This window comes from Gracilinanus agilis, chromosome X (assembly GCF_016433145.1).
Source record: "Gracilinanus agilis isolate LMUSP501 chromosome X, AgileGrace, whole genome shotgun sequence".
NCBI lineage: Eukaryota > Metazoa > Chordata > Mammalia > Didelphimorphia > Didelphidae > Gracilinanus > Gracilinanus agilis.
Window position 1 is genome coordinate 78,882,496 of NC_058136.1, and position 16,705 is coordinate 78,899,200.

General features: G+C 34.1%; 1 protein-coding gene across 1 annotated transcript in view; it reads left to right on the forward strand.

Annotated features, from left to right (window-relative positions):
• The first annotated feature begins 811 nt into the window (after positions 1–811).
• LOC123253805 (host cell factor 1-like) overlaps positions 812–16,705 on the forward strand; it is a 34,077-nt gene continuing 18,183 nt past the window's right edge. Inside the window, exons 1-10 of the mRNA XM_044682941.1 lie at positions 812–1,013; positions 7,216–7,364; positions 7,686–7,846; positions 8,374–8,582; positions 13,609–13,693; positions 14,344–14,450; positions 14,960–15,139; positions 15,235–15,570; positions 16,046–16,206; positions 16,452–16,646. Of these exons, the coding sequence (XP_044538876.1) occupies positions 812–1,013; positions 7,216–7,364; positions 7,686–7,846; positions 8,374–8,582; positions 13,609–13,693; positions 14,344–14,450; positions 14,960–15,139; positions 15,235–15,570; positions 16,046–16,206; positions 16,452–16,646 (1,785 nt within the window). The remainder of the gene's footprint in view (positions 1,014–7,215; positions 7,365–7,685; positions 7,847–8,373; positions 8,583–13,608; positions 13,694–14,343; positions 14,451–14,959; positions 15,140–15,234; positions 15,571–16,045; positions 16,207–16,451; positions 16,647–16,705) is intronic.

Consider the following 16,705-nt stretch of genomic DNA (forward strand, 5'->3'; position numbering starts at 1 on the left):
TTTAGATTTAGTAAATTTTCAGGTGTTTTGGTCCTGGTGTTAAATCGCGTCCGATATAAAAGTATGTTGGTCCTCTTATGAGAATAAGGTTTTAGATGAATGTAGTAAATGAAATATCTTGGTGTTCGTGGAAAATATAAGTATACGATGAATAAACATTAAAATATTAAAATTCTTCTAGTTTTCAGTACATTAATATGTTTTTGCAATTAAGATGGCGGCTACCAACTGACTCTATTTTGTACGTTAAGTAAAGGACTTTTAAATAAATAAGGAAGAATAAAAAAGTGAAATAAACAGACTTTTAAAGGAGTTTGAGAAGGTCACAGAAATGTATGTCCTCATTGTTTATATTTCTTCCGAGAAGCAAAAATTTTAAAGCGGTACGGAAACTTTCACAATATGGCGGCCCCCATCAATTCTGGAGCGGAAGGGGAAATGCGAAAGACGTGCAGGGTACGTTGAACTATTTCCGGCGGAGGACACTCTGAGGAAAAGAGAGAACCGGTAGAAGATGGCGCTGTCCACTGCTCTTTTCTTAAGGTTTTGAAAAGGAACACCAGGAAAGTGTTTTCTTCTCAGAATATTTGAAATTTGAAAACATTGTCGGAATTGAGGATACAATCTAACTATATGGTAAGGAATATTAAACAACTGAAGGAAATACCTAAAATGGCGGCCTTCAAGCCACGCCAACAAACTGTAAGGTTTTTATTTTTGTGAGGAAAATGAAAACTGAGGGGAGTTAAAACTATCAAGTGTTATAATTTGATATAAAATATTTCAATTGGTTTCTTTCAGTGCCGTTCTCATGGCCTCGGTGCCTGTCGTAGTGCAGCCAGCGACCCCTTCCACACTGCTCCTGCAGCCGCGCTGGAAACGTGTAGTGGGTTGGTCTGGTCCAGTGCCCAGACCCCGACATGGTCATCGTGCTGTTTCTATTAAAGAACTTATAGTCGTTTTTGGTGGTGGCAATGAGGGTATCGTGGATGAATTGCACGTATATAACACATGTAAGTAAAATCTTTTCCCGTATTTACTATTAAAATGTTTTTAGTGGTCGTATTTTCCCGCCCTTTCTGAATACCGTAGCTATTACGAATCAGGGATAAAGCCAAAATGACTGACAAATACCCTTCCAAATATTTTAATTTCTATAACCGTTTCCATTTATAAGAATGTTATAAAGCTTTTGTTTTAGCTACTTAAATAAAAAATAAAAAATTCTTAAACGAAAACTACCAAATTAACATTTTTTCTTCCCCTCTGCTTTTTAAATCCACAAAATAATAATGTAAAGTTTCTTTGGGGGGAAAAATACTAATTTTATCAAATTTTGTATCAGTTAATGGCTCTGTGGTATACAAATGAACTAGACACAGATTTGCCATTCTAGAAATCTTAAAAATTATTTTATTTTTAAATTATTTTATTTTATTTTAAAGTATTTTGTCTTTTCCAATAAATTTAATTTTGTGTGTATTAGGTCAGTCTTTGGTAACTTTTTTTTTTCCTCCCCAAACATTTGTTAAAATTTCTCCCTCACTAAAAAAGTTGTCTGCCATATACTTGGAAGTAAAAAACTTCTTGTTATACAATTTGAGGCCTTACATTTACCTAAAAAGTAATAATTTGGGGGCAGTTGGGTATCCTAATGGTGGATTGAGAGCCAAGTCCTAGATTCTAATCTGGCCTCACACACTTCCTAGCTGTGTAACCCTGGCAAGTCACTTAACCCCCATTACCTATACCATACCACTCTAATCCCTCTTTAAAAAATACATAAAATAAAATAAAAAGGTAATTCACTGTTAATAACATATATAAAAAAGAAACTTTTGAAAACCAACACTTTGCCTGCCCATTCAAAAAATTTCTCAATCTATTCTCCCATATTACTTTCTACATTTTACAAAATTTTAAAATCTAAATGCTTAAAACAAAAATTGTATTTCTAGTTGATTTCTAGCAGCAAATAGGTATTCTTACTTACTATTTAATATGTTAAACCCTCTTGCCCAGCCAAAAAAAAATCTTTAAAAGAGATTAATTTAAAACTTTTAAAAAATGAAAATAATTATGCAAAAGTAAGTCATTAAAAAAACTGAACAGATTTCAAACTATAACTTATCTCCTTGGAAACAAGTTTCTATATCCTTCTTAAAAAGAAAAGACTTTGGATTTCCTTACATCCAAAAAAATTATTCCTTAGTCCAAAATACATTAATAATTAAGGAAAAACTTTAAAAATCACTTGCTTTATATTATTAAAATGAAAATGTTTTTTAACAATTTGAACTTAAAAGAAAAAAATTAAAATGACTATTTAAAAGGGAAAACATTAAGCAAAGTTCTGTACTCCATAAAGATTACAGCTTATAAATAGTGAATGTTATAATTATTCTTTTTTCTGTTAGTTTTTAATAAACTGTCATATGATGGACGTGATAAGGTTTGATACATATTAATAGAAAAATAAGGAGACTACCCAAGTCAAATAATCCAAATCACATTAAGTAGTAAAATATTTTAATTTATGACTAAAAATTTCATTTTAGCTTAAAAAACTAGTTTCGAAATGTGGAAAATAGGCCATTACACACTTCTTACTATCTACTAATACACCGCTTTAAAAATAAAAATTATTTTTTAGTTAAGTACTCAAGGGAAAATATCTTTTTGTTCTTTATTTTAAATTGCAATATGCATATTTGTGTGTATTTCATTCCTAGAAATCTATAGGAAAAGCATATTTGAGGGGGCAAAAAATACTTGAAATAGTTGGCATTTTGAGATCTCTGCAACATAATAAATATTTATCTAATATTTCATAGGATTAGACTAACCATTTTTTGTCTTGATCATGTCCAGGATTGTATTTCTTAGCCTGCATTCTGATTTCATTACTTCTCTATTATGAGATAGAAGCCCTAGAATTATGGTTGGTTATTGCAATGATAGATTTCTCAAGAATTTAAAAGTTGGATTTCTTGGGATAATATTGTAATTGTGTAAATTGTAATTCTGCTTTTGCTAATCTCACTTAAAGTTCTGATATCTCTGAAAAAAATCCTGTTAGAATAAAATTCCTTTTTTTTTGTTAGTCATATTTTAATTGATAGAAACCTTCAGGTTCTATATGACTTGCAATTAGACTTACAAATAAATTTTGAACACATGGATCCTTTTTCTCTTTAAAATTAATAGGATAGATATGTAGGTGTTCCTAGTTGTTAAGGGTATTGTTAAGTCATAGGATATGTACAATTTAAATTAAACTTTGAAGCATACTTTTATATTTTTTTCCTGAATGGCAAAGTTATAGGAAATTGAAATGGAATTGTTTCATAATTTCGCAAAAGTTCTTTCCTAATAAAGCACTTATGTGTTCCTTTTTTCCCAAATAGTCATCAGTTTTTCCCCAAGGGCAGCAAAGTAATACTGTGAATAGGACAGAGACCTAGAGTAATTTTGTCATCTTTGCCAATATATTAAATCTGAGGAGAAATTTCAGAATTATTGTAATTATAATTTATATAATTATTAATATTTTAGCATTTTTATATGAATATTGGAAGCTAGGCTTTTAAAAATGTGTCTTTTGATCTTAGGAAACTACTCATTCCTAGACTTTTAAATTAATTCTTTATATATATGTGTGTATGTGTATATATATATATATATTTATTTATTCATTTATTTATTTATTTTTTTTAACCCTTGTACTTTGGTGTATTATCTCATAGGTGGAAGAGTGGTAAGGGTGGGCAATGGGGGTCAAGTGACTTGCCCAGGGTCACACAGCTGGGAAGTGGCTGAGGCTGGGTTTGTCTTTATATGTTTTAAAAATTAGAACTTTACACTTTCCCCTCAGTTTTGACATTATGGGTGGTGTGCAAATTTTTAAGTGTCCATAGTCAAAATTGTTTATTTTTTATCTGATCCTCTTCATTACTTCTTTGGTCATAAATTCTTTTTTTAACAGACATAAGTCTAGTGCTTTTTTTTTTTTTCCATTTAGTGCCTAGCTTAAGATGTTATTATATTCCCAATTTCTGCATAACAACATATAGCTTTCCAGAAATTTTTGTCAAATAATGATTTCTGCTTCCAACAATTTGGTTTCTTTTTCTAACACTCTTTTAAGCTTCTGTCAGATTGTTTATTATTACAAAATGTATAGATTTAGATTAGGAATTGTTAGACATTGCTATATGTATGTATTCTTACAACACTTACTTTATTTCCTTTAAAATTCTTTGGTAACCAGATGATTTGTATTATATTTTCTAGCTCTATAAAATACTTTTGTAGATTAGTTGGCATGGCAGTAAAAAGGTAAATTAAGTGCTTTAGTATTTTTCTTTTCTTTTTCTTTTTTTTTTTTAACCCTTAACTCCTGTGTATTGGCTCCTAGATGGAAGAGTGGTAAGGATGGGCAATGGGGGTCAAGTGACTTGCCCAGGGTCACAGAGCTGGGAAGTGTCTGAAGTGGGATTTGAACCTAGGACCTCCCATCTCTAGGCCTGGCTCTCAATCCACTGAGCTACCCAGCTGCCCCTAGTGCTTTAGTATTTTGTTTTGCATTGCCAATGAACTTTTATTTTTCAGTTATTTAGGTTTGTCTTTATTAGTATAAATAGCTTCTTTTCCCATTTCCTTAGTTTGTATATTTTGAAAAGTTAAGAAATTGATTTAATTTTTGAGGTGGAGAGGAAGAAACTTTTTGAATGTGAACTTAACACGCATTTCAAAGCCATTTTCTCAAAAAATAGTTAAGATAGTTGATTTGTTTCCTTGGCTATAAAAAAATCAGGACTCCTTCATTGTCAGTGATCAAATTTCTTCTATCTTTTATAGCTTAAAAAGGCCATCTACATTAGGTTCCTCTAGTTTCTCTCCTTTAACTTTCTTCTTTTTCACCTCCTAAAGTTCAGTATCTTATCCTATTTTTCCACAGAAACTACTCTCTCCAAAGTTACCAGTGAAGTTTGATTACTTTTCCCTGTTGTCTCTACAACTTTGGACGCTGTTGATCATTCTACCCTTTTTGATACTCTCTTCTTTTTAGAGTTGAAGGACTTTCCTATAGTAGTTCTTCTTCCTCTTTGACTGCTCCTTCTCTCTCTGCTTGGTAAGATCTTCCTCCAGATCATTCCTCTAACTATAGGTGTCCTTAAGTGCTCTGTCCTGGCCTTTTTTCTCTCTCTAGACTGTTTCACTTGGTGATGATCTTTTTAGTTCCCGTGAATTCAAAGATCATTTTATGGTAAATGTAGAGGGCAATACCATTCTTCCAGTCCCTCAGGCTTTTTTTAGGAGTCATCCTCACCTATCATTCCACATACCTCCCCTCCCATGATCTCCAATCTTCCTAAGACCTGTCCATTTCACAATACTTTTTTGAATATCCTTTTCTCTCTGAGGATGCTCTCACCTTTGTGCAGGTCCTCATCATCCTGAATTATTACAATAGCACTTGAACATTGGCTTCCCTAAAAGCTGGGATAATTTTCCTCCATTGAGGGATCATAGTGATTTTCCTAAAATGAAACTTACCCTTTATTACATAAATTTCAGTACTTTTCTTTTGCCTCCAGAATAAAGTTAAACATTTTGTTTTATATTTTCTCTGTTTGAGTTTAATAAAAATATGATAAAAAAATTTTTTTGTTTTACATTCAAAGCACTTTCTAATTTAGTTCCCTCCAAACTTTCTAATTTTAGGCCAACTTTTATCCAGTGATACTGACTTCCTTATCTTTTATTCAGATGAGACACTCCCTGGCTAATATTCATTTTCTCTAGCTCTTTCTCGTAATTGAAATGTTGATCTTCCTCATTCTGTATTTTGGTATTTATGCCTGGAGGCCTTCCAAGCCCAAACTAAAATCCAATCCTCTACAAGAAAACTTTCCTACAGAGACTGTCTTATTTTTCTTTATATTTCTTTCACTTAACCTAGTGCATGGTTTGAGTGAGTGCTTATTGACTGACCAACAGCTTTTAATTATGATTCAACAACTACATGCTTCTCTTGGTTCAGAATAACAGAATTGTAGACTCCTTTTGTCTACATATTTGTACATATTTGGATACAACTCTGCTACTAGCAGATCTTAACCATACTAAAATTGTTTACCTCTGAATTTCCTACTTTCTTTGTATACTTCTAGGACCATCATACCTAGTCAGCCTTTCTCTCAGTTAAGATTGTAGACAATAAAACTCTCTGCTTTGTTTATATATCTTTATTGTAAATCTTATCTGAAAATTTTTATTCCCCCCACCCCATTCATCCATTTTTCTTATCTAACTCTGAGATGCACTTATTGTAATCTGTTTTTCTAATTCTCTATAATTTGTTTCTAAATGGCTCAGAAGTCAGGTCTTCAGTTTAAAAATGATAGTTTGTGTGGCTTTAAAGGTAAACAAAGGAGTTTATCCTACTTTATCCTAGAGGCTAGGGGAAGTTCAGAGATAGTTGAGCAGGGATATCAAATATAAACTTGAGGAACTTAAACTTAAGTTTGTCAGTAGTAATTAAATGTAAAATTTTATGGAGGTAAAATGGCAAGAATTAGTAGCTAATTGGACCTGTAGGATGAATTTGGGAGAATGGTATGATGTTGAAGAGAATTTTGGAAGAGGGAAAGAGTTTATTTTTGGATATGTTGATTTCAACATGCTTTCAATATATGAAGTAGTCAATTTGGTTAAGTGGGGCTTAAGCTAATACAGAGATTGATGTGGAGGGACTTGGACTTAATATATATAATTAAATATTATGGGAGTTGATACAATTGCCAGAGTATAGAATAATAAGAAAAATAATATTTATGTAGTGTTTTCTATGTGCTATGTACTGTACTGAGCATTCACAATTATCATCTCATTTGACCCTCAAAACAACTGTGCATAACTGTATTATGTACTATATTTGGAACTGATCTGCCTGTTCCATGAACAAGTTGTTCCTTTTCTTAGTTCCCAGCATTTTTCTCTTATCTCACATCTAGATTAATCTTGCTCCTTCACTCCAACCTTCCTTGCTTCCTTTAAGTCTCATGTAAAATCATAACTATAGTATTTTTGCCAAGAAAACCTTAAAAAAGTCATACACAACTATGAAGATGGAACAATTGACTCCATACTCTGCCCCAAGTCAAAAAAACATTGACTTTTTTTTGTTTGTTTGTTTGTTTGTTTTTAAAGCAACCAACCAGTGGTTCATCCCTGCTGTTCGAGGAGACATTCCTCCAGGCTGTGCAGCCTATGGCTTTGTGTGTGATGGAACTCGCCTGCTGGTCTTTGGTGGAATGGTAGAATATGGGAAATATAGCAATGATCTTTATGAATTGCAGGTAATATTTTTGTTTTATAGCACTAACTCTCATATGAAGTGTAGAATAGAACATTTTTATCTTAGAACAAAACAGGTTGACTTGCCTTTCCCTAAGTTTAAGAACATTTTAATTTGCAGTCTTCTTGACAATGAAAGAAATTAGAATGGAAGGCCTGACTTTAGAATGTGCATACACGTTGTTTTACTTGAAGAAAAGGAGTATTATCAAGGGATTTTGTTCTTTTAGCTTAATTTTCATAAATTACCCATAACTTTCTGTGTGTGACCTTTCTTGCCTTGGCGTTTATCTAATTGCTGTTTCTTGCCCTTTTGGCTACAGGCAAGCAGATGGGAATGGAAGAAGCTCAAAGCGAAGATACCAAAGAATGGGCCTCCTCCTTGTCCTCGGCTTGGACACAGCTTCTCTCTTGTTGGTAACAAGTGCTACCTCTTTGGGGGCCTGGCCAACGATAGTGAAGATCCCAAGAATAACATTCCAAGGTCAGATGCTGCTAATCAGCTATAGAATACTTTTAGGATTCCTTTGGGCCTTTTAAAAAAAAATAATTTGGAAATCACATTGTGTTCATCGAACACATTCTGACCTTTGGGGGATAGATAAATTGTTGTTCTAAATTCACAACTGGAATTGAAATCTTGAGCTTGGAGATTTGGAGATGTACTTATTTTATTTGATAAAGAAGCAGTGGAGTTAATTCTTTGTATTCAACTTTAATATCTTAATTTGTAGGGATAAGTATTTTCTAGGACAAAAACTTTCTTATTTATGGATGGACTTGAACAGACTATATAATTCAATAATAAGGAACTAATTAAATTGGGGACATGACTTATTTTGACATGAAATTTTGTTTTTTTTACCCGTACCTAAAATATCTTTAGTTTCACTTTGGTCTTTAATGATTTTATGGAACATCTAGAATTCAGATTCTAACTATTGTTCTTCCTTCACTCTCTTTCCTACCATTCTTCTCTTTTTTTTTCTCTCTGCAATTTCTTTCTTTCAGATACCTGAATGACCTCTATATCCTGGAATTGTGTCCAGGTTCAGGTGTGGTGGCTTGGGACATTCCTATAACCTATGGGGTCTTGCCTCCACCCCGAGAGTCTCATACAGCTGTAGTTTACACAGAAAAGGACAAGAAAAAATCCAAGCTGGTGATTTATGGAGGAATGAGTGGCTGCAGGCTAGGTGACCTTTGGACCCTAGATATTGGTAAGAGGCTTGAGAATGGAAGAATATATGAGTTGATGACTTTCATTAAAATATTTCACTTAGAAACTGACATTTGGAACTCTTAGAAGTTGATAAGTAAAACTTAAAATGGAAATGTGTTCTTTATCTTATGCTTTTCAGATAATACTTACAGACTATGTAATAAACTGTGGCTGGAAAGATAATACTTACAGACTATGTAATAAACTGTGGGCTTACTCATGGAAGATGGACTCCTCTCACAAGAAAATAGTCCAGTCAATATTTGAATAGTATTTAAGAGAGGGCAAAAATGATATGACTGTGTTTTATTCACTGATTTCTCAAACAATGTGAGATTGAATGAATTAAATGGTTTTTATTTCATTGCTATAGGGGACCTCTTAAAAAATTTCTCCCAAAGCAAATCGCTCTACAACTTAATCTTATAGCTAATTTGATGTCAAAAATAAGATTTCCACACAGATTCCATGACAAAACTGGTTCTTTATCCATTCTCAAGTGCTATATTTTTAAATTAACTACCAATATAGTAAACTATGTTTATTTTCTCATAGATACAAAGTCTTTTGAGAATGAAATTATTTTTATTAGTTTTGGGGTAATTTGGCCTGAAATTGAAAGGAAGAATAATAGTATGTATAGAATAATTATAGTCTTTAAGGGCCTTCTAAGACAAGTGTCTCACATGTACAATTAAACAGTAAACTTGGCTATATTATACTATTGAGAGCACTTTATTTAGTAATATACTAAAAGATGACACCAAATAAATATATTTTCCGAAGGATAATGCACACTTGCGTTAGTTAAAAAACTCCTGCCTTAAATCACAAAATAATCGATGAAGAAATAAAATGTCCAGATAATGGATGAGTACTTGAATGGAGACCCTATCAAAGTAATGCCAGTTGTCTTGATGTAGAAACACTTAGGTACTATAGTGAATTTAGTGGGTGTAGGAGTTAGAAAGACCACAAAAAATCACTAAGCCTCAATTTCCTCTAGAAAAAGTGATCTCCCTCGCAAACGAAATGAAATATGAAATGCTTTTCAAAAAAAGCAAATACTTTATTAAATTTAAATACTCAGAAGAATAAAGATCAGAAGTAATCCAAAGAGTAGTAAATATTACTGAAAACAGTTTAATTATTTTTTATTTTTTCTCCTAATTGCATGTAAAAATTTTCAACATTGTTAGAATATTGGATTCTCCTTCCCTTCCTAGCTATATGTGCAATCACGTAAATTATTCATATTAATCTTTTTGTGGAAGAAAAACTTTTAACTTAAAAAATTAAGAAAGTGAAAAAAGTTTCTTTGACTCTTATCTATACTTTCTTTGGAAACATATGGCATTTGTAACCATGAGTCCTCTGTGTACAATGTTGTATTTCATTCTGCTTCACTTTGTATAAGTTTTCTAGGCTTTTCTGAATTTCTCCTTATCATTTTTTTATAGCAGGAGTATTCCATTATAATCATCACTATGACATACTCAGCCATTTCTCAGTTGATAGATATTCCCACACAGACACTTGTCACTTCTTCCCCTCTCAAAAATAATTGCTTTATCTTTTTGTTTTCTGTCTGTAGTTTTTTCTTTCTCAATTTGCCCTTTTTTCCGTGAAGTGCTCCACTCCCCCATTTTGTTATGCTCCTATTTTCCTGTAGGGTAAGATAAATTTCTAGACCCAGTTGATTTTGTATGTTCTTCCCTTTCCTTCTAATTCTAGTGATAATAATGTTCAAATTCTCATCTCCCCACATTCCCTCCTATTAAAAGTTCTTTAATGCTTCTTTTATTTGAGATAATTTAACAACGTTCTATTTTTTCCCCTTTTCTTCCACCCAAAGAATTCATCTTTCTCATGCCTTAATTTTATTTTATTATATCATCACATCATATTCAACTCATATTTTCACCCTCCATCTGTGTATTCTCCTTCTAACTGCCCTAACAATGATAGAGTTCTTTGGTGCTATGAGAATCATCACCCTTTTGGGGGGGGGCGGGTGTGTGTGTGTGTGTGTGTGTGTGTTAACTTTTTTGAATGAGAGTCAAATTTTCCATTCAGGTCTAGTCTTTTCATTTGAAAATTCGCTTATTTCATTACATACAAATTTTTTCCCAAAAAAAGATTATTCTGTTTTCTTGGATAAGGGATTCATGGTTGAAGTCCTAACCCCTTTGTCCTCTGAAATATCAGATTCCTGGTTCTCAGATGCTTTAATGTTGAATCTGCTAAGTCTCGTTTGTATTATTCTGATTGTGGCTTCACACAATTTGAATTTTCTTTTTTGGCTACTTGCAATACTTTCTCCTTAACCTAGGAATTTTGAATTTGATGACTAGACTACATCCTTTTGGGATCTCAGGAGCTAATCAGTGAATTCTTCCATTTTTTATATTTTCCTCTAGTTTATTTATTTAGAATATTTTTCCATGGTTACATGATTTATGATTTTTCCCATCTCTCTTCCTCCTCCCTCCTGGAGCTGAAAAGCAACTCCACTGTGGTATACATGTGTTATTGTTTAAAATCTAGGTCAAATGTTTTCCCAGTGAGATATTCATATTTTATTGTTTCTTTGTTCTGTTTACTTTGATTCTTAATGTTTTGTGGAATTACTAGCTTTCACTTGCCTGACTTTCTCTATTTTTTGTTGTTGTTTGTACATTTTTCTTTTCTTTTAATAAAAAAAAACCGTCCAAATTGGGCTCTGCCTAAACTGGGGAGAAAGGGATCTGTATTATAAGCTTTTTTTTTTTTTTTTTTTTTTTTTAATGCAGCTGTTTTCAGGTTTTCCAAGGTAATATAAAAAATTAATCACATCCTGTGCTGTGACCTGTCACTAACTGGAAGTACTCTTTTCACCTTAGAATGTGATCCATATCCCATTTCCCTATTGCTACAAGCACTGGTGTCTGCTAGTGTTCTTCCTCACCCTGAGAGTAGTACATCCTAGAATTGCTTCCTGGATTTGCACAATGGCAGTGTAAAAAGAATCTTGCACCCAGAATCTGCAAAGGGACCCATGTAATCTCTTGAATAGTTGTCCAAACCTCCTTATCATCTGTAGCTAAGAACTCCAGAAGCTTTTTCTACTGCTTCAGCTGCATACTTATGCAGCTTGCCATGCCATGCTGCTTTGTGCTTGACTTCTACATTTTGGACTTAAAAATTGTTTCACCATGTCTTTTTGTGGTTGTGCTCCTCCAGAATTCATTCTGAGGTGTTATATCATAATTTTTTGGAGGGCAACTTGATAGAGAGCAGATGTGTCATGTAGATTTCAATCCTAATATTTGGAGTAAAAGAAAATGTGGTGGAGTCATGTCTTTAGAATGAAAAAAAAGTTTTTTTTAATCCCTTACTTTCTGACTACAATACATACTTTGTATTGGTTCCAAGGCAGAAGAGTGGTAAGGGTAGGCAATGGGGGTCAAGTGATTTGCCCAAGGTCACACAGCTGGGAAGTGTCTGAGGTTAGATTTGGACCTAGGACCTCCCTTCTCTAGGCCTGACTCTCAATCCACTGAGCTACCCAGCTGCCCCCTAGAATGAAATTTAACACATGAGAAAACCAAGTGATACATTGGTACTACCTATACAACCAATTCCTTGCTTCTGCCAGACAGCTATCCCACCTGGTAAATGCTATTTTTTGGAGAAGTAAAAAATTCAGCATAACATTATTACCTTGAAAAAGACTAATAATGAACGCAGTATATATTCTTGTGGACTTTCCCCAAAGAGTTAAGTTGGTGATACCTTATTTATCCAAGCCACACTTAATCTATTGATTTATCTGTTTGTTTTTAGAGTTTGAGTTTCCTTCTTTTTGAAATGTTTCCCTCTTTTAATTACCTTTTCATTCAATTCCTGACTACTATTCAGTTGAGTTTTTCTTTTGAAATAGATCTGTGTGTCTCTTCTTTCCATGCTGGGAAGTTCATTTACCCAGCCATACCTGTTTCTTTGTTCTCTTGCAGAAGTCTTTTATATCACAGAACAGTGCTGGCAGCACAAAATATTTTGTTGCTCTAACCAATAGATTGAGTAGCTAGAACATCCTCATTTCATGTAGGATGGTAGGTACTGAGTGAGCTTTATTATTTGATGTCTGAAACCTCAAAGATAGATAGCTGAAGTTGTTATTTTGGGCATTTATTTCTCTTGGCCAGTGAGGATCAGAGATCCCTCCTGGAAGTTCTCTATAGCTCATTTTAAAAATATATGACTTTTTTCTGTACTATATGTCCATCATCTCTCTCTGTAGGGAAATGTGTAACATTATAGGTTCACTAGAAATAACGTGTTATCGTTGTATTGATTAGAGCTCTTAACTTTTTCTGAGTTTTTTTCCTATATTGATAACGTCCTTACATGAGTGTTCTGATTTTGTTCATTTTATGTCTCTTTGTCAGTTCAGGAACCCAGGATACTCTGAAATGTTGTAATTCATTACTTATTCTACAATTTATTTAAGATATTTTCCTAACAAAATCCAACAGATTGCATTACCTTATAGTTCTTTTTTTCTTTACTTCAGGATTAGAAAATTTGTGATTCTTAAATCCTCTCTCCACTAATGAAAAAGACTTTCTAGACTTAAACCTAGGTCTTTCTAACCTCAGATTCAGCCCTCTTTGCACTGGGCAACTTAGCTATTTTGTGGTAAATATTAGTTTCTCTATAAATGCTTGTTGTTTATTTGATAGGTTACAGTCCCAAGTTATAAATTGAAGTAGAAGATGGCTTTTAATGCTACCTATGTGACTGAAAAATTTTTGCTTTTGGCTTCTCTAGTCTTATTTGTTCATATATATATATTGAAGAGTATATAAATTACATACTAATCTCAGATGTCTTTATAACTAAATTTTGTAATAATGTTCTCAGAATTCCTCTCTTGCTTGCTCTCGCTCTCTCTGATTTCTAATTTCATTGCCTGACTACATTTCAAAGGAAAATTATGAACAGAAATCATTGGAAGTCTTTGCTTCTCTATGTTTTTGCAGAGACCCTGATGTGGAATAAACCCAATCTCAGTGGAGTGGCTCCTCTTCCTCGAAGTCTTCACTCTGCTACTACCATAGGAAATAAGTCAGTGGTTATTTCCTTTTTGTTTTTCCTCACAGTTGTCTTTTTCTATCTGTAAGTTCATTTTAGTGAAATTTTTCCATCAGTATTCTCATGGTAAGAAAGTGACTTGGACTTGCAAAAGTCTAGAACAGAAAAGTTATTAAAGTATGGTAAGAAAATTTTAGTTTTGGGGTGTTCATTTGTAATTCAAAAATAAGAGGATCCAGAACAATTCTAAATACCTTAATGATTAATTCACAAAGAGAAAGGGATTATATTTACTCCGTGTTTGGAAGAATGGAGGGATGATAAATAATAAAGATAAGATAGCTTCAAGGCAAGGGACAGGTATATATATATATGTATATATTTAAAAAAATAGAGAATGAAGCAGATGGGAATTTTGGGGACTGAATAATAATAGCTAACATTTCTATAGTCCTTTTTGCAAAGCACTTTGTTTATTGTCAGCAAGTATTTATTAAATACCTTCAATGTTTTAGGCACTATGCTATATCCTAGAAATACATTTCTATAAAATGCCCCATTTCACAACCTAAGAAACCAGAGCATTAAGAGAGAAAGTAACTTGTTCAGGGACATAGCCAGTAAGTGTCTTTTTACTTCATAGAGGGTCATTCCTCATACATCTTCTATCCTTTTGCCCCCAGAATGTATGTATTTGGTGGTTGGGTACCCCTTGTCATGGATGATGTCAAAGTAGCCACACATGAGAAGGAGTGGAAGTGTACCAATACACTGGCGTGTCTTAACCTAGGTATGGCATTGACTAAGAATCTATGACTATATTATTTAACAGACAGTGGGGCTTTTGAGTCTACCTATGAGAGTTACTTGTATAAATGATGATAATGAGATTGTACAATAAAGGGTGCTGGAGGCTCCATTCTTAAATGTTTAGTTGCTTTCTCCCTGTAAGCTCTCTTTTTAAACTCACAATATATTGTTTCCAAGGCAAGAATTAAGATGGTAAGAGCTAGGTTATTGGAGTAAAGTGACTTGTTCTGAGTCACATGTTTGGAAAATATCAAAGCCACATTTGAACGCAGGACCTCCCATCTCCACATGTAACTTTCTATCCACTATGCCACCTTGCTGCCCCTTTCTCCTGATGTCTTTTATCAAATAGGTAGAGACTGATCTCCCTAATGCTAATTGGAAATATATTTTTAGTGTATCCATAAACACAAATCCCCAAACATTGTTTTTTTTTTTACAGAAAAAAAGCTATCTCTTCTTTGCTTCCTATTTTCTTCTCTCCTCCAGATACTATGGCATGGGAGACTGTCCTAATGGACATGTTAGAGGATAATATTCCCCGAGCCCGGGCAGGTCATTGTGCTGTTGCTATCAATACTCGACTTTATATATGGAGTGGAAGGGACGGCTACCGAAAAGCCTGGAATAACCAGGTTTGCTGTAAGGATCTCTGGTATTTAGAGACAGGTAAACTGAACTACTTAAGAGTGTCAAAGCCAGGTTAGTTATACCTAAGATCATGCTTATTTTGTATCTTGCTTACATCTTTTTCTATCTTATAGAAAAGCCCCCAGCTCCATCCCGGGTACAGTTGGTTCGAGCAAACACCAATTCCCTAGAGGTGAGCTGGGTATCAGTGCCAACAGCTGACAGCTACCTCCTACAACTTCAGAAATACGACATTCCTCCAGCAACTGCTGCCACCTCACCATTGGCCAATCCAATTCCTTCAGTGCCTATCAATCCTCCCAAAAGTCCTGCCCCTGCTACCACAGCCCCTACCTTGCAGCCCGTAACTCAAGTGGGCATCACACTTCTCCCTCAAAGTTCTGTGACTCCCCCAACCACAACCACTCTTCAGGTCTTGCCAACAGTGCCCACCATGACTAGGACTCAAGGTTAGTCAGTTGGCTGGGTTTGCTCAATAATTAGAGAGAGAGAGAGAGAGAGAGAGAGTGAGAGAGAGTGTGTGTGTTGTATCTCTGTGTTTACACACAAAAAAAAAACCCATTCCTAATAACCACAATTAAATCCATTTTTTGTAGTAACGTGGATGAAGAAGAACCCCTGTGTCTAGAGACCTTTCATTATATTGGGGAATGGGGAGGGTCAAGAAATATAGACCAAAGTTTCAAATGATAATAAGACTAAAACTAGCAACACTTAGCATGTAGTAATTAATAAATGGTTTGGACTGGAAAACTGAATAAAGCTTTAGACTAGCTCAGGTAGCATTTAAGTAATGGATTCCATATAAGATCTGGAAAGACTCAACAGTCAGGAGTCAAGTACCTTTATTTCCCAGCAAAAATTATACTTATGTTTATTAAGTGGTTTTTGATTGAATGAATAAAGAACCTCCCTTCTCAGCAGGTATCTCCACTGTTCTTAAAGTAACTGGCCCCCAAGCCACAGCAGGAAACCCACTAGTTACTGTCCGGCCCTCCAGTCAAGCAGGAAAAGCACCTGTTACTGTCACCTCATTGCCTACTGGTGTACGAATGGTTGTGCCAACGCCAAGCTCTCAGAGCACGGTTTGTAGGAATCTATTTGACTTTGTGTGTGGGAAGAATGTATCTCTTGTCTAAATATAGAAAAGCTTAGTAAATTTAAATTTCTTTTAAAAAAAATCAAAATGGCATAAGGAATCATTGTAATCAACTAATAGATACCATTTGTCTGGCAGTATGTTAGACTCAAAAGCCTGTGAGTAAACCCCCAAAGATAACCACATTTAAAATTGTGTCAAAATCAGTACATTCTTTTCTGATGTTCCTAGGTGATAGGCAGCAGTCCTCAAATGAGTGGAATGGCTGCTTTGGCAGCAGCAGCTGCTGCTACCCAGAAGATCCCTCCATCTGCTCCTGCAGTATTGAGTGTTCCTGCAGGGACCACTATTGTTAAAACTGTAGCAGTATCACCAGGAACTACCACTTTACCAGCTACAGTGAAGGTGGCTTCCTCACCAGTCATGGTCAGCATATGTAGGGTTTGTGTGTATATGTTTCTGTGTATTTTTTGTTTCTTGATTTA